The sequence below is a fragment of the Triturus cristatus genome, chromosome 7 (genome assembly GCF_964204655.1).
Source record: "Triturus cristatus chromosome 7, aTriCri1.1, whole genome shotgun sequence".
Lineage (NCBI taxonomy): Eukaryota > Metazoa > Chordata > Amphibia > Caudata > Salamandridae > Triturus > Triturus cristatus.
Window position 1 is genome coordinate 239,805,989 of NC_140590.1, and position 26,480 is coordinate 239,832,468.

The following is a 26,480-nucleotide window of genomic DNA, read 5'->3' on the forward strand; positions in this document are numbered from 1 at the left end:
CCTGGGGGCTTAATAGATGTCCGACAACCTACCAAACTACACTCCCTGGTGATGAGCCTTGATTGGGTGGACCCCTGGTGCAGATTGCATAACACGACACAGGGATACACGTACCTCTCGACGGTTCACAACTCCTATTCTCGCCTCGAATATTTATTTGTTCCCTGGGCGGCGGAGGGCAGGGTGTTGACAGCCGAAATCCTTCCACGGGGGCTCTCGGACCACTCGCTGTGGCCCTCACATTGTGGGAGGGCTGGGCACACCATCCTTTTCGGTGGCGCCTCTCGGTTTGGATCCTTCAGAAGGAGGACTACAGGGAGCATATAGAAGGTGCTATCGATCAGTACTTGACACTTAATGTGGGCTCGGTGGCTGGGGTGGAATCTGTATGGGAGGCACTGAAGCCCATGATACGTGGTGTGTGGACTTTTCCTTCTGTGCAGTGGCTCCCAGAGCACATAGGGAGTCCCTGGTATGAGCAGAGGCTGAAATTCTTGGGCTGGAATCGCACAGTAGGTATGATGTGGGTAAGCAGGTCCGTCGCCAAGTACTGCTGGCACAACAGGGTTATTCGCATCTCCTGTTAAATGAGGCCCATCAGGCCTGGTTGGTGACTCGGAGCAAGATCTATCAGTGGGGGGATAAATTTAGCAAGCTGCTGCATAGACTGTGTCAGGGGACACTATACCCCCAGGCCCTACCTAGCATTGTGGACCTGGACGGGATGCCCCTTACGGACTCCTCTGCTTTCGCCGAAAGCTTTGCTACATATTATGCAGACCTCTATACCCCCAAAAGAATGTATATCTGCGGATGTGATAGGCCGCTTCTTAGATGACCTCCCACCTATGGCCCTCTCGGATGACGTGAGTGAGGAGCTGGATCTCCCACTCACAGAAGACAAATTGGGTGCCGCACTTGGGGATATGCAACCCGGAAAGGCCCCAGGACCGAATGGCTTTCCATGTAAATTCTTTATACAATATTTTTTGCAACTGGGACCCCACTATCGTAAGGTGGTGGAAGAGGCCAGAGAGTGGGGTCATCTGCCTAGAGATTGGAAACATGCGGAAGTGGTGGTGTTCCACAAGCCTGGCAGACCTTCCGATCAACATGCGTCGTACCGCCCTATCTCGCTCCTGAACGTGGAGGCCAAGATTCTGGCTAAAGCTTTTGCCAACCCCCTGCAGCCGCATATTACTTCTTTAGTCCATCCCGATCAAGCCGAGTTTATGCCCCAATGGGTGACCCGTCACAATATTCGACGGGCACATGTTGCCGTTGCGACCGTACGGGGGTTGGGGACGCGGGCAGCACTTTTGCTGGCAGACATGGACAGGGCATTTAATTCTCTTATCTGGGTGTATCTATTCGCGCTCCTTCGCAGGTTGAATTTTGGGCCTCGCTTCCTGTCCTGACTGACCCTGCTTTACACAGACCTCACAGCATCCGTCCGCCTGGCGGGCTCTGTTTCCTCAACGTTTTCTATTGGACGAGGCACCAGACAAGGTTGCCCACTGTCCCCCTACCTATTCGCTCTGGCTATGGAGCCCCTCGCTGCCTGGGTGTGGATTGACGCTCAAGTGACCAGTCTCGAATGGGCGGACGGACTGTCGGATCGTATTGCCCTATACGCCGATGATGTGCTGTTTTTTCTCACCGATTTAGATAGGACGGGACCGAGACTGCTTCGCACCATACACATTTTTGGGGAGACCTCCGGCCTGTACATTAACCCTCAAAAGTCTACCCTCCGGGTTCTGGCCGATGAGGGGGACCTTGGTTCATGGGCCTCTTCAGTTCAGGTAGTGTCTGGGGGGATGAAATATATAGGAGTGTTCTTATTGGACTCACCTACTACGTCCTGGGATAAAAACTTGGCTCCTGTATGGGATCGAGTGTGGGAAGATATTAAAACTTGGTCCCATATGCCCCTGTCCATATATGGCCGGTCCGCCATCTTTAAGATGGTCTCGCTCCGGCGCTTGCTTTAACAATTGCAAAACCACCCATATCTGATCCCGCCCAGATGGTTTAGGCAGGTTAACACGGCCGTTGGGAAGTTTTTCTGGGCTGGTGGAGTGGACCTGTTTTCTGTCCACATATTGTGGGGGACTGGCGACATCCAATATCCTATCGTACTATATGGCCTCCCATTTACTAGTGCTCAATGAATGGTGGTATAGGGATAGGGCCGATCCGGCGTACACCGTTGGACGAAGGTGCATGGGGGACCATACTTTACACACAATTCTCTATTCTGCTCGGCTGCGTGGCTACCTACTGTCTGCCACGAGGATTGTCTTTCAGATCTGGCGGCAAGCGCTTTGGAGGATGGGTTGATGGAATACGTTGACCTGGGAGACCCCTCTTTGGCGCAATGGGCGCCTGCCACAGCTGGCTGCCCTGCCTGGATTTCTTGATTGGGACTGTATCAGCATCTCTACTTTAGGAGATGTCATGCGGGGGCCGGTCCTGAAATCGTTTCAAGACTTACAAAAAAACTTCCACATGCCAAAAACCCAATTCTTTAAATACCTGCAGTTTAGACACACCATTTCCCCTAGCTTGGAGGGCTTAGAGACATTGGCTGAGTTCAGCCCGGTGGAGGCGAAGGTCTTCATGGGAGATCTCCACAACCATAAGATTTCCAAAATCTACCAGTCCCTAGTTACCCATTGCTCCTCTACACTACAACATCTTAGGGAGGCCCGGGAGGGTGATGTGGGTCCCCTGTAGGAAAAGGACTGGACGGAGGCTCTGGCCTCCCTGCGGGGGGCGGCCATTGCCATAAGCCTACGCCTTATTCAGTTCAAGTACCTCCATAGGATATATTTTACCAGGGTTAGGTTGTGGAGGGCAGGTCTGGTGGCTTCCCCTTTATGTCTTAGATGTAGGCAGGAGGAAGGTACTCTGCTGCATACAGTTTGGCAATGCTCGGCTTTTGCATGATTCTGGAGAGGGGTTATGGCCTGCCTCTCTGAAGTGCTGGGCTGGGACCTCCCCTGCTCGCCGAAGCTAGTACTCCTGCACGTTATGGACGGAATTGGGGGAAATATATACAAACTGCATTTTATGCTCCTGGGATTTACCCTAGCTAAAAGAGATATTGCCAGGGCTTGGAAAGAGTCGGTGGCGCCCTCAGTGTCTGCATGGAAGAATGGCTTAGACTTCTGTATGGGCTTGGAGATTCCCATCTTTGTGGCAAGGGGGTGTCCACACAAACATTTTAAAATTTGGAGGCGCTGGGCGGATTATCGTGGCCTGGAGCTGGAGACCGCTCCACCGGCCAGGCACTTAGACCTGGCTTAACTCTACACTTGGTTGACGCAAATACTGCTTCTTGGAAGATAACTGCACATATCTGCATAAATGACGTGCTTGCCAGTGACGTCACTAGGGGTGTGCGGGGGTGCAGACCATACCGGGGGACACCATCACATGGGGTGACACAGTGAAACCAAAATGCAAAATATTACTGTCTGTCTATGATTCTAGGTCACTCTATGAAATTATTCTTATGCATTGTTTCAGCCCAGCAACAGAAATTTATAAAAATATCTCTGTTCTGTTAGTTATGAACACAAAAACGTGTTATAGTTTTGTTTTACGTCAACCCTAGTGATGTCGCTGCTGAGCCTCTGCTTTAAATCGCTACATAAATCAGGAGGAACCCGTTACCCGGCCGCCGGCCAAGATTATTGTCCAATTAGCTATATGATGTCGGCGTCCGGACGTCAACGATGTTTGAAACGTAGCTCACGTTGCTCCCGGACCTGCCGTTTTCATCAGCCCACTGCCCACGTATGGTCCCATTATTTGGCACTGTGGGACTTGGAGGAGGTCCATCATGGGGTAAGTCGTGAGGGGGTGACACCATGAGTTACCGCACTGGGTGACACCGACCCTAGTGACGCCGCTGCGTGCTTGCTTTAGTTATACTGCTGTGTATTGGACATTAGTGCGATGGGGGGGTGGGTTCGTGGGGTGCTAGTTATTTTGTTCTTATTTCATTTGTATTTCTCTTCACTTCTGTTTTGCTCATGCAAATAGTCAAAGTCAAAATGATGTATGTTTCTTCTGCAGCTGTTTTTGAGGCGCAGAGCTCTGCTTTATATGTGTCATTTGGCAAATAAAATTTCTTAACAAAAAAATAAAAAATGGTCAGACTCTCAATATGTAGATAAATGCAGCGAAAATCATTTTTTTTCTGCAATAACTTTAGTATGCAATAAAAACAAGTGTCCATAAATGACCCCTTTCTGTTAATGCTGTTAATTTTACAAAAACAGGGAAAAGGTAGTTCCCAATTTTTGTTGTTTAAGCTGCATCTGTAATGATGAATGATCTGTGACCTACCTTTCACCTTGGCTGCTGGTCTGGAAACAGGCATTGTGAGGTCAGAACTCGATAGAAATAACTTATGACACCTGTGCAGCTACATGAGTTTGTTATTACAGGGGACTAGAGACGTAAAAAGTTGCTTGTACTGAGGAAATTAGAGTCAGGCTTTTATAAGGGATTTGAAGGCCCATATGTATTATAAACAAATCACAAACAGGCTCCACTGGTTTTCATTGAGGTTCTCATTGCTATGGCAATGGCTCACATATTCTGATGCTGATGTTTTCCTTTGATTATCCTGATATGTGTCTGATTTGCAAATTGGAGTAAACTAGCACTTTACCGTGATTATCATAATGGCCTTTGCAATATATAAGGCCACACTTAGAAAGAGGAAACACTGAGGAGAAATAAAGATATTTCTCCTTGTTGCTCCTCAGTTGGGAAGGGGTACAATTCTGACACATTCCCAGGTCTATCAATTATGGCAAATCTGGGAATGTGTCAGAATTCATGGGTGGATGCATGAAAACACCCACGCCCCACCCATGGCACGCCTTCCTGCCCCAGAGTAAGGCAAGGCAATAATTAGTGCTGCCTTATGTTACTCTAGATTTATCAAGCTACTCAGGACCATGCAAGGCAGCCTTGCGTGGCTTGATAAATCTCATTTTGTGTTTACGTCCCCTTGCACGGTGCAAATCCTGCTACGACCTGGAATAGGGGGCACTCACCGCTGCTGGGCCTCCAGAACAGCTACCACCTTCACCTCCACAGTCGCAAATTGAGACGCGGCTCTGCCTCCCATGACGAGGGGGCTGTGCGTGTGCTGGACTGTGCTGGACTTTGCTTCCCAGCATCCTTTGGGGGCAAGCGCCCCGGAACCTGAAGCCACAGTGCCAGGGAGGTGCATAAAACCCGAACAGCGCTCCCGCAGCGCGGGAGTCCTTGCTGCAAACCGTGCTACGACCTGGAATAGGGTTCACTCACCGCTGCTGGGCCTCCAGAGCAGCTACTGCCTTCACCGCCACAGCCACCATTGAGACGAGGCTCCGCCTCCTGTGACGAGGGGGCTGCGTGTGTGCTGGACTGTGCTGGACTTCACTTCCCAGCATCCTTTGGGGGCAAGCGCCCCGGAACCTGACACCGCAGCGCCAAGGAGGCGCATAAAACCCTGACAGTGCTCCCACAGCGCGGGACGCGCGTGGATGCACCCAGGCTGTGCCTGGGCCAAAGGCGGGCCTGTCCGTGCCCGTCAAAGACCGTAAGAGGCCAGGCAGGTTCACCTCATTAACATCTTGTGTCTTAAAATATAAATACTTATTGTCTGTATCGGAGGGCTAGTGTTTGCGGGACAAGGGCCCTCACTGGCACAGCAAATTAACTGTTCTGACTAGTAGACCACCCTCTGCCACAGGCTATCATATTTCCTCATTTTGTACAGCCACACCAACAAGATGAACAAAAGAAAATCCCTTACAGGAAAGGGAGTGGTGGGGACTCTTGATGCCTTCTTGCTTCGAGCTGAGTCAGCTCTCATTCACGAAATCGCCCTAACAGAGCCTAGACTGTCCCTGGAACCAAAATCATTCCAGGGCCAGCCTGACCCGACAGAAGCCTCTAGCAATAGCGATCACCAAGGATGTCCTTCCTCAACTAGGACAGAGAGAAGCTATACTATAGAAGCAAATGATAGAATCACACCGAGGGTTGATAATGCCAAATCCAGAATAAACACCAGGGGTCAGGAAAGCAAGACCAATCAGGGGAATACCCCCCATAAAACCCAGAAAAAGAAAGATGCAGGGTTCAAACAAGCTTACACATCCAGTATCAAAGAGAGGACGCAAAAGTAAAACCACGAGGGAGGAGCTGGAGGAGGTGGTTGAGGGGCACTCGTCCGCATTTAGACCCGTTACTATAGTGCCCCCCATAAGCCCTCTAATTACTCCACAAGGCACTGACAATCCAGAGTTCTGGGCAAAAATCGGGGGGCTGATTACAACTCTCTTAGAACCCCTACTCCAAAAACTAAATCGTATTGAAACGAGCATAGGAAAACTCCAGCGGCTGCAGCAGCCCTTGCCGGGTCACTCAGGTCCGCACACAAACCAGCCCCCATTGATCAACCTTTCCAACTATCATTGTCCCATCAAGAACATTAAAACACTACGAGACGATAGGCCCTTCCCCACACACACAGGATCTTAAAATCCCGGCCAGGCGACAGTACCGCACACAGGTCAACTGGCTCCCCAAACCACGAATCAGAAGAAGGCAGGTACGTCCACTGTACATGACAAGCCACAGGCCCCAAGTTCCGTTCAGGATCGCTTATTAAGAATTCAAAACGAGCCCCTATTAGGTAGAGCAAGACATGACACCCCAAGGAACCCATCAATGAGAAATACACATTATATAGCTCCCCATACACCCAGAAGAACATTTGATTCAAACACCCTACACCTTCCGCCGGAAGCCACACCTTATACAATAGTGCTGGCCAATGTTACCCTGTTGCAGAATGGCACAAGAGAACATTGGCCCTCACTAAAAAACAAGGCACTGTCTCTGCTAAGCATGAGGTCTGGATTATCCCGCCCACTCTTCTCAGAATTCAAAATGGTTAGACGGGTGGGTTGGATAGGCAGATCAAAAAAGCTATTTGGGGGGACTGTGTGGTGCTTTCTTTTGGGTCGCCCAATCTAGTTCAAGCAATCCTCGATAGGGCGGGAAACTGGTCAGTTGAGCAAGTAGGGATTCACATTCTACCCTTGGGGTTTTCCTATAAGCTGCCTATCCTCGAGCAGTCGCCAACTGGTATGGTTGATGGTGGGGGATGGACACAACACAGATACAACATCCCAGTGAACAACCATTACGCGGTCCTCGGTAACATGGAGGATAATGATTGACTGGAGACATTCAATGTTGAGCTATGTGATAGAAGGGCAGTAATAAGAGGCCCATGGAAACTCGAACCAAATCTGCCAATCCTAAATGTGCCCGCTTTGAATCCTATTGAGCATAGCTCTAATGCTAACAGAACCGACTCAGTTAAGTCTTTGAGTGTGGATCAGGCACCCCACATTGTTGGTATTGCAATGCCCCATATGCAGGGTCTAGCAAAGGTTGGTGGAGATAGTAGGGGAGAAAGAAATGAGGTAATAGGAGAATCTACCTACAATAACAACACAGAACCATCATTAGAAATTCTTAAAGCACAAGAGCAGGCAAATATACATATTATAACTGCAGATGCAAATCAGTCCATAGTCAGGAGTGATTGCTGCCCTTTGGACAAGGAGCCTGAAAACCATAGCAATCCCATAAACCCCTCACCGAAGCTCCAAATACTATCCTGGAGCTTTGCAGGGTTCCGCTCCAAAATTGACAACCCGGAGTGGGGTACCTTTATTCAAAACTTTGACATATGCATGTTCCAGGAAACTTGGGATAGGGAGATCACACATAGATCTGGTTATGTAACCTAAAACATACCGGATACATCAGGGGGGAAGGCCAGACCATCAGGGGGACTCACCATCTGGGTTGCTACACATATGGGCTGTACAGTCGAAAAGGTTGAGACGTCATCCAGAGATATTCTCTGTGTCATCTTGAATTCCACCTGCAGAACTAGGCTAGTGTTAATTAACGTATATTCAAAGCCAGTAGGGCATGGGCGAGAGTCTCCGATCCTTGATACACTACTATCATTTGTATTCACAGTCATTGATAATGACATAGTGATTCTGGCTGGCGACTTCAACTGCCAGTACGAACCTTTGAAGGACCTGGGGGCTGGGGACCTAAATGAGGAGGATTTGCACTGGGCCATTCCAGTGGCCAATGCTCCACCAGCCCGGATATGGACCCCCCTAGCTGTACAGTTGAATACCCTTGTATTGACCCATTCACTTAGGGTGTGCAATGGGCGTTTTAATTCCGATAGTCCGGCAAATTTCACCTACAATAGGCCGGGCTCCCCTTCGATTCTAGACTACATCATGGTGAATGTCAAATCCTGGCATCGGATGCTCAATTTTAAGATCGTCCCGAGATATGATAGCGATCATAACGCCCTGATCCTAGAATTGGACTTTCCATATACTGGGGACGTCCATAAGGGTAACTTGTTAAAAACACCAGGCCCAATTCTAAGAAGCTGCAGGAGGAGAGTAAGATGGGGCACCCTATGTGAATCTCCAGATAGACTATCTTCACACTATCAAATAATCATACCACATCTGGAGGTAGCGTCCCAATTGAGTAAGTCTGACGCTTCTAGTCGCTAACTTAACAAAATTGCAGAAAATCACCAAGGTCTAGTGACAGCCCTGGTGGATAGATTTTCTTATGTAGCACCAGTAAAGGAGGGTAAAATATCCAGACATTCCTGGTACAACGTCAAATGCCAAAAGGCCAAAACAACCATGCTCACAGCTATTAAATCCAACAACAAGCTGGCAATTAAGGAAAGAAGGTTATTATATAAACACGCAATTGGGCATGCCAAAAAGGAGTGGCAAATGGAAAAATCGGAGAGTTTGAAAGATGCCCTAAATAGGAGAGACATGAGGACCTTCTGGAAACTGATAAGCACAGACTCAAAAGAGGGCAAACGAGCTATTGAACCCAACCTGGGTGCTGAGGTCTGGAGGGTCCACTTCCAGTCACTTTACACCAGGCCAGAGGGCATTCACGAGCAATTTGAAAGTTACATTCCTCTTTTACACTCAGTCTGTCCGGAAACTCCTGCAATAACTTTAAAAGAGGTAATGGCTGCTATTGCTCGAGTAATCCTGCAAAGGCACCAGTGCTATATAAGATCCCCGGAGACCTCTATCGCACTGAACCTAACGCTTGGGCTCTGTACCTATGGTGCATTTTCAATGCTATTCTGCAGGGAATGGAGATCCCCACAACATGGCTAGGGGCAGAAATCATCCCTATTTTTAAGAAGGGCTCACCCCTCCATCCCGCTAACTACCGGCCCATTAGCCTCATTGATGTTGCACAAAAAATCTTTGCCCGTGTGCTTCTGGACCGTTTGCAGAACTGGATGGAGGAGTTCTCCATTCTTAGTCCCTATCAGGCCAGATTCCGAACAAAAACGTCCACAATTGATAACATTTTCAGGCTGCAATTACTACACTGGAAAACTGTGATCGTGGAGGGTGGCAGTCTCTACATGATCTTTGTGGATCTAAAATCGGCCTTCAATCTAGTCCAAAGGGAAAAACTATGGGTTATCCTATCTGATTTGGGGGCGCCCCCGTATCTATGTGAGATCTTGAAAAGATTGCATGCGAACAACTATGCCCAAGTCAGATATGGGAAGAACGGAGACCTCACTGACCGCATACCCATAGAAAGAGGTGTGAGACAGGGGTGTTTTCTGGCCCCTCCCCTCTTTTGCATTTTTATCAATGGCTTAATAGGAGCTTTTTCAGCGGGAGGGGACCTAGACGCTCCAAAGTTAGTGGGCAGTAAGGTGTCTGCCTTAATGTTCGCAGACGATACCTCATGCTGTCGAAATCACCAGTGGGCATTAAAAGGTGTCTGGATATCTTCCATCTATTTTGTAAGGATAGGGGCCTGGAAATCAATACCCAGAAAACCAAATACATGGTGTTTAATGCAGGGCACTCCAAACGACCTAACCTGCAACTAGCAGGAGAATTCTCAGAGAGAGTCTCGCGGTGTGAGTATTTAGGCCTATCACTTAATGAGAAAATGGACTGAGGTGACCAAATAATGAAGGCCGCATTAAAGCTGACGCAAACGTCTGGGGGCCTTGCTCAATAAGAGAGGAAGTATGTACACAAGATGCTGGGGCCGGTGCTGGAAACATACAAGGTGCAATTGGGGCGACCCTGTATGGAGCGTAGTTCTGTGACCACAGGCTTTCCGAACAACTTGCTAGGATTGAAAATTCATTTCTCAGACAGCTGATGGGACTTCCTAGTAGTGCCCCTCTAGCCCCACTCTGAATGGATTTAGGTGTTAGCCCATTGTCTTTGGAGGTCGCTCTTAGAACTCTTCTCTACTGGCGTCGCCTATGGAGCACCCCAGAATTATCCTTGTACAGGGAGTAACTTAGGGAAGTGATAAACCTCAGGGGAGCCTGTAAAATACCTTGGCTCACCTTTATTAAGAATTCCTTTTCATCCATCGGAAAGGGTGATCTATAGGTTAGTCCGTAAGAGAGCTCCTTAGCATAACCAAGAAAAGCTTTGATAAAAATCTTCAAAGACCATCACCTCAACCTACTGCTGAGGGGCTCCAGGTCAGGCATACTCACTACATCCTTCCTAGAAGTCAAACTGCAATATACCACAGAATCCAACATAGAGGACATACAGCCTTTACTTGCTAAAAATCTTTATATGCAGTTTAGACATGGTGTACTCCCCCTACGTGCTGTTGGGGGGGGGGGAGTTCTACGAAAGACTGCCGTTCATGTAACAACTGCACGGAGACTGATCTCCATATGTTGTTTTTTTGCCTCACCTACAAGGCAATAAGAATTCATTGGCTACGACAGCTTTGCAGGAATCTTGGAACCCCTCACTGCTCACAGGCTTCTAGGATGCTCAAATATGACACTGGAATGCCAATTGTTTACTCAGTTTCCCGCTAACTGTTTTCAATGTGGTGTGCTCGCTGTGCGGTCCTAAAGAAAGCTCAAGTTTAAATTACCCACCCTATGCATCCGACATGATCTGGGACTTTGTATTTTTATTTGATTCCAATATATATGAACTTTGTATCGTATGTTTGAGATACTACTGCCTTTGAGCTCATTTAATAATTATTTTAATAAAATCAATGTTTTTATATGTTTAAGTGTACATAAGAATTCTTAAACCGTTCATTTGTACTGAATTTTTAAAATGTTTTATTTGTGCTTATATGGCCTTGTGAGGCCGAAATAAAGTATTTTAAATAAATAAATTAAAATAAATATGCCCCTATAGTCAATATTTCTTATGCTAATGATAACTGCAGGTTGCATACACGTTACAAAAAGACAATTCTTCTGGGGCTCTTACCGATGGCAGGGCATGTCCAAAATACTTCTTTTCCTCTTTCCATCCTCGAGGAAGAGAAATACCATCTTCATAATCTGCTGGGAGCCACCGAGCAAATGCTCTGTCTGCAGCTCCTAGCCAAGGCCTCCCCCTACAAGAGAAAAGTACATAGCCTTGTTGGGTCCTAGTTCATCTATTTAGTAAGTCAAATACAGCAAAGTCAATTCAGGGGCACTTGTAAAAGAGTGCTTTATAGATAGGCAGTCTTGTTCACATCGACAAGAGGAAACCAGACTAGACTATGGGTCCTCTTCTAATAACCCGGTAAAGTTCCTAGTATTACCACAGCATCCCTCTGGACTAACCTGAGTATTTCTAACATCTGTCAGTTGGGAGGAAAGAGAAGGTGAAGTTAGGTGATGAAATGCAGTTTTAGCAGGTGAATTGGAAATACTAAATACGATTCATTAACAAGCATTGACAAAGCCAATTGGCTTTGTCAATGTTTTGTTAGCTGTTTTGTACAGCATGAAGGCTGGAAGAATAAAGAAGTGCTGTGACAGGGTAAATGATGGCAATTTCTATAACTTTTTTCCTTACTTTCAGCCATGTTGCCCAGCAGCTTCTCTACTGCACAAAATGACTAGCAAAACATTACAAAGGCAAATCGCTGTCATACATGCAAGAGCTTTTTGGCTTTGTCATTTGTTTTGCATCAAGACTGGAGGGATGGGGGAGTAAGCAACAATGCGGCAGGGCTGCACAGCTACTAAAGTTAGAAAAAAAGAGCTATGACATAGCCAGGGTGGTAGGGGGCAATCAACATGAGGGACAGCGGGCGGTGCTGCAGTCCGTGGCAACAAGACAACAAGGAGTGGCGGGAGGATGGGAGGGAGCGGGAATGAGTGCACTTTAAGAGATACATCTGGTTCAAAAGCATTGTTATACCTGATATCACATGGTCACTTTTGTGTTTTCTATGGAAATGTGTGTGTCTGTGAGGTTTTGCAATTGCATGTGTTGGTGACTGTGTGAGAGTTAATGTGTATGTGGATATCTTTGTGGGCCTGCGTGTATTTGTGTGCATGTGAAAGTGTGTGCATTTTTGTGTCCCTGTGTTTGCTCATGTGAAGTGTGTGTACTTATCTGAGTGCATACATGGGAGTGAATGTGTGTTTGTTTTGGGGGGTACTATGTGCTTTTGATTGACTGTCTGTGTTCACCTGAGTAAGTGTGTCTGTTTGAGTGCCAGTGTGTGTGCTTGCGTTCACACATCTCTGAGTATCTGTGCTTGTGAGTGCATGTACTTATGTGTGTGTATCTGTGGTTGTGTTTGTGTGTATATGCTTGTGTCTGTGCCTGTGTTTTGTGCGTATCATGGATACATGTGGTTGCCTGTGTGTGTATTGTGGTTGGAGTTGCATGGGTGTATGTGTCTGTGAGTGTGCCTCTTGGTGCCCGTGTTTGTGTGTGTATCTGTGGTCATGTTTGTGTTTACATGTGCCTGTATGTGTGTCCCCCATTCTTGGGGTAGGCAACTGAGGGCAGTGGCAGCTGTTGACATTTGAAAGTGTAGAGGGGTAAAGGTTTGGTATGACTATTATGTAGTAAGCGACACAGGCAAGCTTAATGGACAAATGTGGGGTCCAGGCTGGATCCTCCTCCAGAGAATATTTTTAAATTAATTTATTGATAAAGCAAGGCTTGTAAAGCAATGGGAGTGTATAGTTTTGAAATATTAAACACATGAAAAACTGCCCAATATCTTACTGCATCAATATGTTCAACAGTTATTGTAATGTGTAAATCGTACAATGCAATAACTTCAGCCTTTTAAAGTGTGTCCTTGCCCAGGGTCTTGTACTGCATGCAGCATCAACTTAAAAGAAAATGCTCTAACCAGGCTTAGGGAAGGACCCAAAGCTCCTGATTTCAATCAGTCATGTAAAATATGTGAAGGCAGGTCTTTAAGTGGAATGAAAAATATGTTAACTCTTTAAAAGGGAACACACAAAATACATTTCTGTGATTCCCATTGTGTGCTACCCGACCAGTATTTTGATTTCTCTCTAAGATGCAATTGCATCCAGATATATTACACAACAACTGACCTACACCTAAGACTTGTCAGTACCATTGGCTTTATCATAAATGAGTAACAACAAGCAGTTGTTTTAAATAGTTAATCTTCAAAATGTTTCACTTCTGAAATTTCAATAGTAATGATGCCTGTGAAAGTAGTTCTGGCCTTCAGTTATGTGTGCTTTATGTTAGATATACATGTTCATTTTCTCTGCACATCTTTCCATCTGTACATCTTCAACCATCTCTCTTTCTTCTTCAGCAGCCGATTTTCACTCTTCTCCGAATGCACTTCCTTGCATCTCCCTCACTTCATGACTTCCAAACATACACTGTACTCACTCACATCTGAGCAATTTATTTACTTTTGCCCTGTAAATATTATGCCATCTGTGCCCCCTTGACACACATTGTCACAAAATGGCAATTACAACTGGAATACATGACCATTGTTCTGTGTGCTATGCAAACAGGATAACACTCTGACAGTCACTTTGCTTTGGCTTCAGCGTCAAAGCTCTCAATCTATGCCCCTCATTAACACTTGTACAGCTCAATATATGCATGGAAAAAATACAGAAAGAAACACAACATGATTAAATAGCTAACTCTTGAGGGAGGCAAGATTGAGTAAAACTTGAAATAAGAGAGGAAGTAAATCGCTGACATGCATTGTCATAATGTTTTTAACACTCATAGTTCGTAATGCAATCCATGTTTTTGGCATTTATTTTGCTAAGGGCACGAAGATAGGGACAGTTTTAATGTCATACAGCAGATAACTGCCTACAGGAAGCACATTTCTTTCGCTTTATGTTTGACTCACAAGGGAACAAGAAGCTTGGACTGATTGTCTTTTGAATCCATTTTGCAGGGCAACAAATGCAGCTGCTCCACTTCTAACAGGGCCAGCGATGTGCAGCCAAAGCCTGGAGTGTCACAGTGGGGGAGGTTAGCATGGCGAGGGGTCTCAGCACAATATGTACAACAGAAGATTAGCATTTTAACACTTACCATTACCGAGAACAATGCACTAAAACACATGTGGTTGCATCCACTTCTACATGTGACGAATGGGAAAGGCCGGGATCTATGCATGCAAATGATGGACTGCTGCTCTCATGCAGGGACAGAGACCTCAATGCCCGATACTATGACACTGAAAGCATCACTGGCCTACAGTGGATACTGCCATAGACTACAATAACAATGATTCAATATGAAGGGCTTTAGAACAGTAAGCCCTGCGTCGTGCGTCAGTCTCCTGCTTCAGAGCGAGGTGGAGCAGGCAGCCACGGACACACAGCCCAGACTTAACCCCTTCGATGCTGCTCAGATTCCGCCAGTGTGCTGGCGGAATCTTGCGCGGGTGTGGTCATGACGGAATGGTTCCGTCATGAGCACAGCTCAACCGTGGGTCATGACGGAACCATTCCGTCATGAGCACCGAAGGGGTTAAATACATCAGTTTGTTTAGAGATACAATCGTATCTCTAAATATTTGGATCTATTTAGTAATAGTACAAAAATGTGAAGGAATATCAGGTGGGCAGAGCCCCAGAGCCCTAATGGAGAATCTGCCCCTGCTGAGGTGTGTGCCTAAAGTGGACACCAACCGTACCTTCTTACAGCTCTGCAGACAGCCGCCTGTATGCCTCATCTAGCAGTACATGTCTTCTGTCCCTTTTTTGAAACCCAATATGTGTATAGAAATGGACATCATGTTCAAATAGAGAAAACATGCCCGAAGCTGAAGGGCAAGCATTTGTTGAGCAGATTGTTGGGACAGGTTAGGAAGGGGCAAAAAGCAATGTGGTAAGGCCCCACTTCTTATAAAGTTTTTAAAAAGTACAATGATAAGGCCGGTGCTGGCCACGTCATAGCGATTATTTGTTATGGTGGGTGGAAGATGTCCAACAAGAGCATTGAGAGGAGGGTGGCACAGTGCAGCAAAATGACAGCCAGCAGGAGGATGCCAGGAGGGGGCAAGCGACACAAGGGACAGCGAGAGAAGGACAGAGGGGGCAGCAAGGTGACAGACAGAGGAAAGAGGGCCGCAAGAGTATGGACAGTGAGAGAAGGGTGGAGGTGGATTGCCCAAATAAGACAGACTGCAAATACATGCCCAACATGGTAAAGATTGTGAGAAGTAGAGTGGCTTTACTGTAACTGCCACTAAGATCAAAATCATTCAGAGGGTTTATTGGAACTTCTAAAGATGAAAAAAGTGTGCATTGATGGTAATGTATGAGCAATTTGTCACTATGTCCATATATTTGCAAAGTATTTTAGTGTAGACAATCACTGGCCTCAAATAATAAAGATAACAGCACTATTGGATCTTCAATTTTACCTACATTTCATTTTTATCATTCTAGTTGTCAGTTTTTAATATATAGGCATGAGGGTTGAGAGAGCCAGCTAATAATTACATACTCTTAGGTAGACAAAGGCATGTGATTAGGACATCTTTGTTTGTAGGAATCAGTGTGGTTAAAGGAAATATGAGCACAATGACTGAAATCTCTATTTGTGTAGCATATATGGCAGATCCTGTAATTAGTGATCAAATAAATATGTTGATTTTCAAGGAGATCAGTAAAAAGTGAGTGGACTTGATGAATCTCAATGAAGAACACATTTCCGGAAGGAATATCTATTAAGAACAAGGTATTCACTACATTAACATTTAGCACTTCAGACCCTGTTGGAAAGTGGGTTATTGGTAGTGGTAAATTGGCATCTACCACTGGCAATTAGGCCACTACCACAGTGTAGGGCTCAGTACAGGTCCCAATAAATTATTCCCATGCTCAACCCTTGGTAGCTTAGCTGTGAGCAGGCAAGCTTAACTTAGGAGACAGGCATGTAAGGCATTTAAAAACACCAATCCAGAAAAACATTAGGACACAACACACAACAAAAATCCAACACTAATTTATAAAAATAGGAACTATATTTATCTTTAAAACAATACCAAAGAAAAACAAAAATCCAATGTAGGGAACTGATTTTTGAAAAGGATTTAGCACTAAATAGCACTTAGAAACCTATATCACCACTTTGGGAAATTTGGCCGCACTTCACTGTGACAAAGTCAAGTTTTCAGGCTGACTGCGATGGAGTCCTCTCGGTATACCCCTCGTAGTAGGCCTCGGTTGAGATTTTAACTTTAGACGTAAAAACTTTTCTGGAGCTTTTTCTGCCAGGGTCCCTCAATGCTCTTTACCAGTCCGAATTCGGTGAGGGTTGGCCGGCTTGCTTATCAGAGAGCATCCAGCCAAACTCTGGAAATTAGACCTCCTGAGCTTTTCAGTAAGATGAACCAAGCCAGCTCGCAGTTGAAGGTGGCCAGCTTTGCTCTCTCTGTTGAGTCGGTTAACTTATAAATCTTTTTTCCAAAGTTGCTTCAAACTTCTCCAAACATCTAGAACTTCTTCTTGAAGCTGCTCTTGAGGATCCAAAGTGTCAAAAATACAATCCAAGGGTCTAGAATCTCTAAGATGGTCCTTGAAAGGTTTGGATCACAATCCCAACAATGCATCTGAACAAAACACTTATAAATCCACTGGACACACTGCAGGTAGGGGATTTTTGGTGGTGATGATCCAGGTGGGCTCTGTTCACCTGTGGCTTGCAAGGAGTCCACTCTTTATTCCCATTGAAGTAAGGTACACCCAAAGGGCTGTAGTTCTAGATAATGCAGCACGCACAGTCAGTCAGAATGCAAGGCCTGATGGTGCAAATCACGTTTCCAGCTTGATAACCCTTTCTCTTCTTTTAGTTTAAAGCAGCAGATCTGACAGGCTCTGCACCTCTCACATATGTATTCAACGTTCTCTGGGGTCAAGCAGGAGAGCACTCCTGAGGTGCAAGGCAACACCCCAGAGCATGACCACTTCCTCCAATGTGTGGCATAATCTTCTCCCAGAAAGCACTATTCCTCCAAAATCCACTATGGCTGAAGTCTCAGCAGAGGAGCAAGAACTAGTTAAACCAACCTCCAGTATGGCTCTTTTCCAAAGCTTTCCTCACCCTACCATCTGCAAATTCCTGCTTTAAGCCTGCCAACCGGCTGGTTTTGGGGGATAGATGAACCTGGCCTTCCTTGCCAGTCCTATCTCTCCTTTGAAGCTCATGGTTTATAACTCCTCCCCCCTGCTCTGCCATTCCTGTGAAGCACAGCTCTCTCAAACAGATAGCTTCTCTCGGGGTGAGCCACATATCAATTCATCAAAGCAGCCTGGCTTATTCTGTTACCTCTGACCAATCAGGGAAGACCGCAGGAAGGCTGAATTGTGGCTTACAGACAAGAAAGTCTTATAACTTATTTTCTGTCTATATTTGGATAAATTCAACAATGGCATAATGTTGGATTCATCAATACCATTCACCTAAGTCCTTGAAAAATATTTTCGTAGATTCCTACAAATAGTTCTGCATTCATAAACGATTGCAATGTTATCCGATGTGGCTGGGGATCTACAATGGGAAACAAGAAATGTGCAATTCCTCCAACACCAGGGCATATAAAACATACTTTATAAGAACCCTGCTTATGGCTACAAGACCCCCACCGCCCGAGACACCTAGGGGAGACATTAGGGGTCCTGAATGTGCAAAAACAGTGTAGCTCCTCACTCCACAGTGCTCCTAGCAACAAAGTCGATTTTGGGAAGCACTTTACTACAATGTGGGATGGGAAATGTGCAATGTTTCTATCCCCAGAGAGCCTCTTATACCAGGCAGACCAGACTGGTGCACCTTTCAAGGCCATGGATCTGTGTGTTTCCTTGTTTGGTAATGGGAACATGGGGAATGTATCTGCTCCCAAGAGAGAGTGCTTTTTGATTGACCCATTGTACAAAATCAGGTGCTAGCTTTGAAGTAAGGGAAGGTTCTTGAGGTTTCTACCCAGAGGTGTTTTTTGTCTCCTTTCAAGAACTCCAGCTTGTGTGGGGGCACAAAAGACTAGTGTGAAACCCTTTCTGAGTGTACTGGGACTTTGTGATGTGCAAGTGTGGTAGGTGACAGCTACACCCCCATCAAGTAAGAGGTGGCCCACCCTGCCATCACATATTTCTTTTTTGCCTCTGAACAATGCACAAAGAACAGCTGGCCGGTATACCTAGTCGTGTGACCCAGAATACAGGGATAGGCACCAGATAGTTGGGACAAGAAAAAGCCGACTTTCTAAAAGTGCTATTTTCAGAATTTTGACCTAAAATCCCGCTTTCTCTTTAAATAGGGTTTTAGATTACAATTCTTTAGACACCAACCTTGACATTTCTACTTACTTCCAATGGAAAGTTATCACTTATTAAAGGCAATAAGATAGCCCAATGCTTTCCTATGGGAGAGGTGAGCCTTGCAGAAGTAAAAAAACAAAGTTAAGAGATTTTCATGTACCAGGCTATGTAACTGTTAAAAGTACATGTCCCTATTTTGAAATATCCAATCTAAAGAAGACTTGGAGGAGGGGATAGGAGTTCCTTCTCCTCAAGCCTAAAGGGTGAGAGGTCCAACTTATGGAAAAGTGAAAGTAAGGATACGTCCTCCCAGACTATATTGTACACACACAAAGTATCCCGTCTAAAATTACAACGTGGTGCTATATGCTATTGTTATCAGGTGGAACATCGCCTACCTCGAGGCGCGGATGGAAAGGATTCCTTTCATTTAAATAACCCTCACACACTCGAATAGTGTCATGCTTCATCTTTGATTCAGCCTGACTCCTAAAGGTCAGGGTAGTCACGAACATGTTCCAGGGAGCGCTTAAAAGAAAAAGACCAGGAGGCATAAAAATTAAAAATACTCCGGCTTTCTCCATGGTATCCCTTTATTAGTGGAGTAGTCGGGGATGTTAAAAAGAATATCAAGAGTACGATCCAACACAAGAAATCATGATATGCCTGAAAGTAGAGGCCCTCTACACGAGCATTCCACAAGATGAAAGCCTCTGTGTAATAACCAACATACTACAGGATCAAGATTGGACCTGTCAAGCACCGATCAAATGGATTATGTCATTAGCACATCTAGCACTGACAGAGAATTTCTTCAAGTTTGAAGATCAGATAAATTTACAACCAAACAGTACTTCGATGGGCAGTACATTCACCCCACATTTAGCCTGCCTTTACATGAGCTGGTTTGAGCAAGAGAACATCTGACTGAACAATCCTTACCAAAATGAGATACACCTTTGGCACCACTACATAGATGACATCCCTATAATATGGCACAGGGATGAAAAGAGCACAGAGGGAATCATAGGATGGCTAAACCAACTTAATCCATACCTTTACTTTACCATGACCACCAACATTAACATGGTCTATTTTTCTGGATGTTAACATTATAGCCATAAATGACAAAATTGAAAGCACATTATACACAAACCAGCAGATCGCAACAGCTTTCTCCACTTTAACAGTGCCCACCCACGATCTTTACAAGAAAATCTCCCAGTGGGACGATACCTCAGGATCAGAAGAAACTATTCGGATCTACACAGTTTCAAAGAAGAGTCAGACCAACTACAAGTCAAAGTACATTTTCCATGTGGTTCTTGCACTGTTTGTCCATTCAACACACAATCCAAGTCTATCCATGAGAACAGAGACCCCATACAAATTGCAACAGCAGTAAATTGATTTACATGATCACATGCCCTTGTGGTCATCGCTATATAGGGATGGACTCTAGAAAAGCAAAAACACATATAGATGAACACAGGAGTACTATACGGTGTAAAAGGTAAGCTGCAAAGTTAACAGCACATTACATTAAGAAGGGACACACTGACCAGGATATCAAACTGGAAACTCTGGAAAATGTTCCAGTACTCCTCAGGCCCATGGAATACACATCACGATAAAGTTCACATCGCCCGACATGGGTGAGGTATATGATCGGATCAGCCGCTACAGCAATTTTGCCCGTAATTAAAAACCCTCCCTCACATGCATGTGGTAGGAACAAGCCGTTAGCAGTGGACCCAAATAGGAAGGACCGCAGGTTCAGATCCCTGATGAAGTGAGTCTCTGTGTGTATGCTTTGTGGCACATAAATCTTTTTGTCTGTCACGTGCAATATATGCATTTCTCTCAGCTCACCTTTGGTTTGTTTCCCATCTTCAATCTCCATTGTAAATTAAAAGAGTGTGTTAAAGCACGATTGTTCTCTTCCATTTGTAGGGGTGCATCATAATCACAAGTAGTTTACACCTGCATTGACTTTTGTTGTGTTAACATTTGGTCATTAGAATGTGAAACGTAATAACATGAAAAGGTGAAATGATAGACATATTTTGTGCAATTTGAAAAGATTAACGTGGCAGTTGTGTTCTGATTAATAGATCTTGGTGTTTGTTATAACTGATTAATGAAGTTCATTCACTGAAATGTAATGCATTGGTTTAAACGTGCACCATTGGCGTGTTGACTGAAACTTTAAAGTGCAGATTTTGTGTAGGTTGCTTACAATTATGCATATATTTGATATGTGTTCATATGATTTAAAATGCTTAGCAAAATGGTTATTCACATGTGGCTTCATACGGCCTACTTGCTATTTCCTTATGTTGGCCGATTTCCGTAGGCCTGACATGCATTTTCACTGGACGCTCTCATATTAGACTTGTCAGTTGAATTTAATGCGCATGTTGAACTTTCCCTTCCTCACATTTCTGTTGCAGGTGGAGAAATTCTTCTCTGTTAGCTTTTGTTTTAGGAGTTAGGCTCAGAGAGAAGAGGATACATTTGTACAAGGAGTGCTGATACTGTGAGACAGTGTTCTTTCTCACCGGAGAAGACCTGGGAAGCAAGGTGATTGAGCCAGGAGCTGGGAGTATCGAAACCAAATGTTGCGCTGCTTTGCATTACTGTGCATCAAGGGTGCATCAAATGGGTGGTACATGAGCTTTCCCATGCAACCATCTCTGCTTTTTGACGCTAAACCCTAAATACTAACATTAGTAGACAGGGTTTAGTGCCAAAATGAATGCTGCTGTAAAGCAGGCGTTAAAAGGAGAAATGTTTAATTTCTCCTTAATTTTCTGAATTCACATGCGAGTTGCACTGTGCCGCACACATACAAAGTAGGAAAAGCTTTGAATGTGTCTAGTCATAGTATTTTGTACAGGAAAGGTACAATCTTTTACAATACCTATGCTGGACTCAGAGACACACCCTAGCTCTATGGCGCTAAGGTGTGTGCCTGGTGCACGGTAGCTCAAATCAGCACCTGCGCTAGGGAGAGGGGAGGTAAGTGCCATATCTCTGGGAATATGGTGCTCTCCTGCTTTTCCCCTGTCACGCAGCGCAGCCTCTTCGGCGGTTGTGCTGTGTATTGAGACAGTTTTCAGAATCTGGGCCCCAATTTGCATTTTGAAGCAAATTTTGTTGAGCAAATTATTGTGCAATGCTTTAGAGTTTGAGGCTGGATGTGACCTTCATTTCTCAATCTTTTCTTATATTTGAATTTCAAAAGCTGAGAAGTTTGAAGAGATAACTGGGAGGAATGGAATTGAAAATAAGGAAACATGATGAAAGGGAAACTGATGATACAGTCATGGAATGGAGACGCTACTTATAAAAGGACTAATCTTGTTAAGCCATTGTAAGTAATTTTATCGGTTCTATTGTCAGTTTTCAACCTGCATGCTTTTTAAGCACTTTTTTCAGTTTTCATTGAAAGTGAGTTACATATGCCTTCCTCATCCCTTGTGTACCTATGTTAAAATGATACACTCCCCTCACATGTGCACAGCACACTACTAATAGGTATAATGCCTAATTTAGGTTAAGCTTAATCCTACATGAAGACTTTGTTTTTGTATAAAGGGTCTGCATGTAACATATCTATTCTATAATGACTGACTGCTTCTATAGAACAGGGGGCCCATTTTAAAACGCATAGGAAAGAACTGCTATGCCAGCCATTTTTTCTGAAAATGTGTAGGCTGCAAAAACTTATATCTTGGTTATACACTGAACGAGTGAAGTGTAGCAACATTTATAGCTAAATGGTAGTTTTAGATCATTTCTTTTAAATAGTGAATACCAGGGAAGGAAATCTGTTCTGTTTCTGGTAGTGGTCTGAATATATGTAATAGAGTGTAATCAGCTACCTCCACAATCTTGCCTAGTAACCAGTGTTTTTGGTGAGAGTTTTCCATTGTTGCCTGTGTTGTTTGATGGAGAAAAATCGAAATTCCTTCCAGTCATGCCAAGACCTGGGTGCAAGGGCACCGAAGCTGCATCTGTACACTGCACAATGTAGGGGGCCCGGCTGTGTCTGAAGTTCTCCTTGTGCCTTAACTGTGACAGGAGGACTGAAAGACTCCTGTAAGATCTGCTGAAACTGGCATGTCTGGAGGCCAATGATTGGCCAGTGACTAACAGTGCCTCAATGATTGTACTACTGAATATTGGCACCAACAGTACCGTGGCATACTAATTTTGAGGACAGAATATACAGGGGAAATATTTCATAAAGTAAGTCCACATAGGGAAGCAGAGATTCACTATTCCTAACTCCAAATCGACGTGCCTTGAAGACATATCTACCACGTAGGTACATATATGTGTAGTAAGGTATAGAAATTCTAGACTTACCTGTCAATTTTTTATTTGTCGATATTCTGTATTCAACAATCTGTCCCATCAAAATGTTGATTTGATTTTTAGAGGGCACACCTCCCACCACCCATTGCACACAGAAGACCGATGAAAACCAAGGGTCAGGAAACCCTTCTAGTATGAGGTGTTTTGTTTTGGGGTATTTTGTTTTCAAATAGAAACTTAATATAACTTGATTGTTATAAAAGAATGACAAATAGGCCATGGATGAGCCTTGTGTGAAAATCGCTTTTGAAATATAGGGTTTACAATGTTATAATTTGGCTGTTGTAACATTGTACCTTCTACAGTATTTAATACAATGCCTGTCGTAAAGAATTACACTTTTAGATGACGAAGGAGTAATATTGGATCAACGCACAAACACGTTGCAAACCTTACAACATTGTCATATAGAGTCATCTGCATCTCCCCTTGCAATGGACAGGCATGTATGACCAATTTGGGAATTCTGAGGCTCTCCATGGATTGCTGTGAGAAACACATACAAAGAAGCCAACGTGAAGCTGGAGATGGAAAAATGGCACATTGGTTGTTCTCCAGTAAAAGGAGTATAGAGATATTTATGATCCTCTTAAAAATTACTGAAGACGGATCGATGTTGTGCGAATTCCTTTCATTTGGAGGAATTCAAAGACATAGATCCGTGGACTAAGTTTGCTGCAGAACAGGGCTTCTCCAGCCTCCCTTCCAAGCATAGTCACGTGATATCCGCCTGCTTTGCCCAGTCCAATACAGCAATGCTCAAACAGCACGTGCGCTAAGTGGCACACAGGTCTCCTCTTTGTATCACGAGAACATGTGGGTGGTGCAGCCCCGAGGCAAGCTGCCTACTTGGCAGGACAATTGCTAGGAAGTGTACACCGAATTACCCTCATTTACAGCAAGGCCATTGTTCCCCTTCAAAGCAGAGCTCAGACTCAATAGAACATCTTGGGCAGTATGGATTTCCCATCTTTGGAAAGCGGATATTGCTCACTTTGTTTCTGTTGCATTGCACCACGTCCGGTATGGGCCACAGAGCCCATTAGGCCAAGCATGGGCATGCCTGACAGTACAAATGGAAGGGGAAAGCAATCTGTTTCTGTCTAAAATGCAACAGCCGCATGCACCACCTTTAAGAGACTCAAGCAAAAAAGAATAAACACCTGACACACTGAAGCGCGTTGTAATAGCATTCGAGAATATGATTCCACGCTGTATTGTGGACTGTGGGTCAGAAGCAGCCTATTCATAGCACAAGTACAAATATCATATAGTCAAGTAAAACAGAAATGAGAGACCCTTCACATGATGCAGACTGTGAATCCACAGTTAGCACCACCATGGCCACACTGTTCATACAACAGCAGAAAAATATACAAGACACGTCATCTCCAGTCATGCTCACATATTGTGGAAAAGAAGAGTAACATTGGAGAACAACAGTGGCTTAAACAGTGAGTACTGGCAATGACCCAGGTCAACAAATTTATTTATTTATTTATTTATTTAACTTATATGGCACAACAGCTACCCAACAAGGGTTTCCCGGCGCCTGAAAACTGAAGCGGGACCCCCCCTTACAGGTCAAGAACCTATTTCAAAAATAGTGGCACTGACTATTAACTGCTTTGTCATTCTTAAACAGGGCAGCTTTGCTTAAAAAGTTTATAAATACAGTTTGCAGTACACATATAGGGACCTGAGAAAACACAGGGCCTAAGCAATAATGACCTTTCTGTCCCTTGCTCCCCTTCTGAAAGTGAGGGACTAAGCCTTCAGTGATAATCGTCCCCCTGAGCACCAAGTTACAGGGGAGCTGTGACAGAAGGGGAAGCCTACAGTGGCGTAGCTGGGGGGTAGGGGGTGATCTGCCCCAGGTGGCACTCTTTTTGAGGCACAGAGGTGAGAAAGTCTTGTCTGTCGACTACCACCATCCCCCCGCGAACAAGTCTTCTGTCAGCTGCCACCCCTCACCCCGAGAACAAGTCATCCGTCGGTCACCACCCAGCCCTCCCCAGGAACAAGTCTACTGCCACCCCACCGCTCTAACCTGCACTGGGCGGCACACTTAGGGGCTGCTCCGGGTGGCAGTAGGTCCATCTACGCCACTGGAAGCATGTAGCAGAATTTAATAGACCTAGTGACACAAATCTATTTAATAGTAATAGGAACGTGAGCAAAGTAAGTTCTGACAACTGACACAGCAAATGCACAACACAAAGTGCTACAAGACACTGACTAAAACCTAAGACTTAAGTCTGCATTCAGGAAACAGCTCAGACTTACCTCAAACTATCTCCAGCCTCCTGCTTCAAACCCAACCTCTAGTACTTACTTATCATCCTACTTGTAACACTGATATCCTATATATTACTGATTTCTGTAAACAAACTTGATGAGTGTCAAGAATGTGTGATCAGAAGCGTGCATTTGCCAGGGCTATTTTTCCAGCAAGAGACTTACTTGTTGTTGCAGGCTCCGGTAATGTCCCTGTAGACATCATGTTCGGGACATCGCAACATTCTGGTCTCTGAAGCACAACCACTCTCTGCAGAAAGGGTATCCAGCTGAGGTTTGCTGAGTTTATCTGAAAAAGGACCCCTTAGATTTGAACTTTTCCTATCAACAACAGATTTTAATAATGTAAATCACAATACAATTATTCCTTTTCCTGCATAAGCAAGCTAAACAATAATAGTTGTCCTACTTTGTAGAGACTGCTGATGAAGCGCAAATTTTGCTCATACAGTACAATGTAAACATGAAGAAATTAACATTGCAACTAAATGTGTTTAGCTGAAAACATTAGAGTGTAGAATTCCTACATGCTGCTGACGATTATTCACATATTTGATGTGCTTGTACAATGTGCTAACATAGAAAGGTTCAGTAAATAGTGGTCAGTGTATATGTAATTTCATGAGGCCTTTGTGCCGTTTCTTATGTTGGCCTATTTCCTTAGTCCTTAGATGCATTTTCCCGGGAAGCTCTTTAGATTTAATAGCTGAATTTCATGTGAATGTTGGATTTGTTCCTTCTCATGTTTCTGTTGCAGGTGGAAAATTCTACCTTGTTAGCTAGAATGATGTCTTTGTTTTAGGACTTTGGCTTAGGGAGAAGAGGATACATTGGGCACTGATACTGAAAATGGAGAACTGTTGTATTTTCTCATCAAAGCAAGCCTGGGAATCATGGTCATCTTTCCAAGGCCTGGGAGCATCACTACCTAATGGAAAATCACCTACGAGGAGGTGGCTTGACTAGATGGTGTGATGCTGCAATGTATATTGGGATACTACCTGTGGTATTGTTGTATCGAAGTTAGGGAAAGTATCCGGGGACTTCTGCCTTGCCTTGAGAGAGAAAGCATCTTAAAACAAGCTCT

The 26,480-nt window shown here is 44.7% G+C and overlaps 1 protein-coding gene across 1 annotated transcript in view; it reads right to left on the reverse strand.

Annotated features, from left to right (window-relative positions):
- LOC146809306 (myeloperoxidase-like) overlaps positions 1-26,480 on the reverse strand; it is a 184,145-nt gene that overhangs the window by 105,851 nt on the left and 51,814 nt on the right. Inside the window, exons 4-5 of the mRNA XM_085614336.1 lie at positions 25,559-25,682; positions 11,403-11,532 (exon numbers count right to left, since the gene is read on the reverse strand). Coding sequence (XP_085470462.1) covers positions 11,403-11,532; positions 25,559-25,682 — 254 coding nt within the window. The remainder of the gene's footprint in view (positions 1-11,402; positions 11,533-25,558; positions 25,683-26,480) is intronic.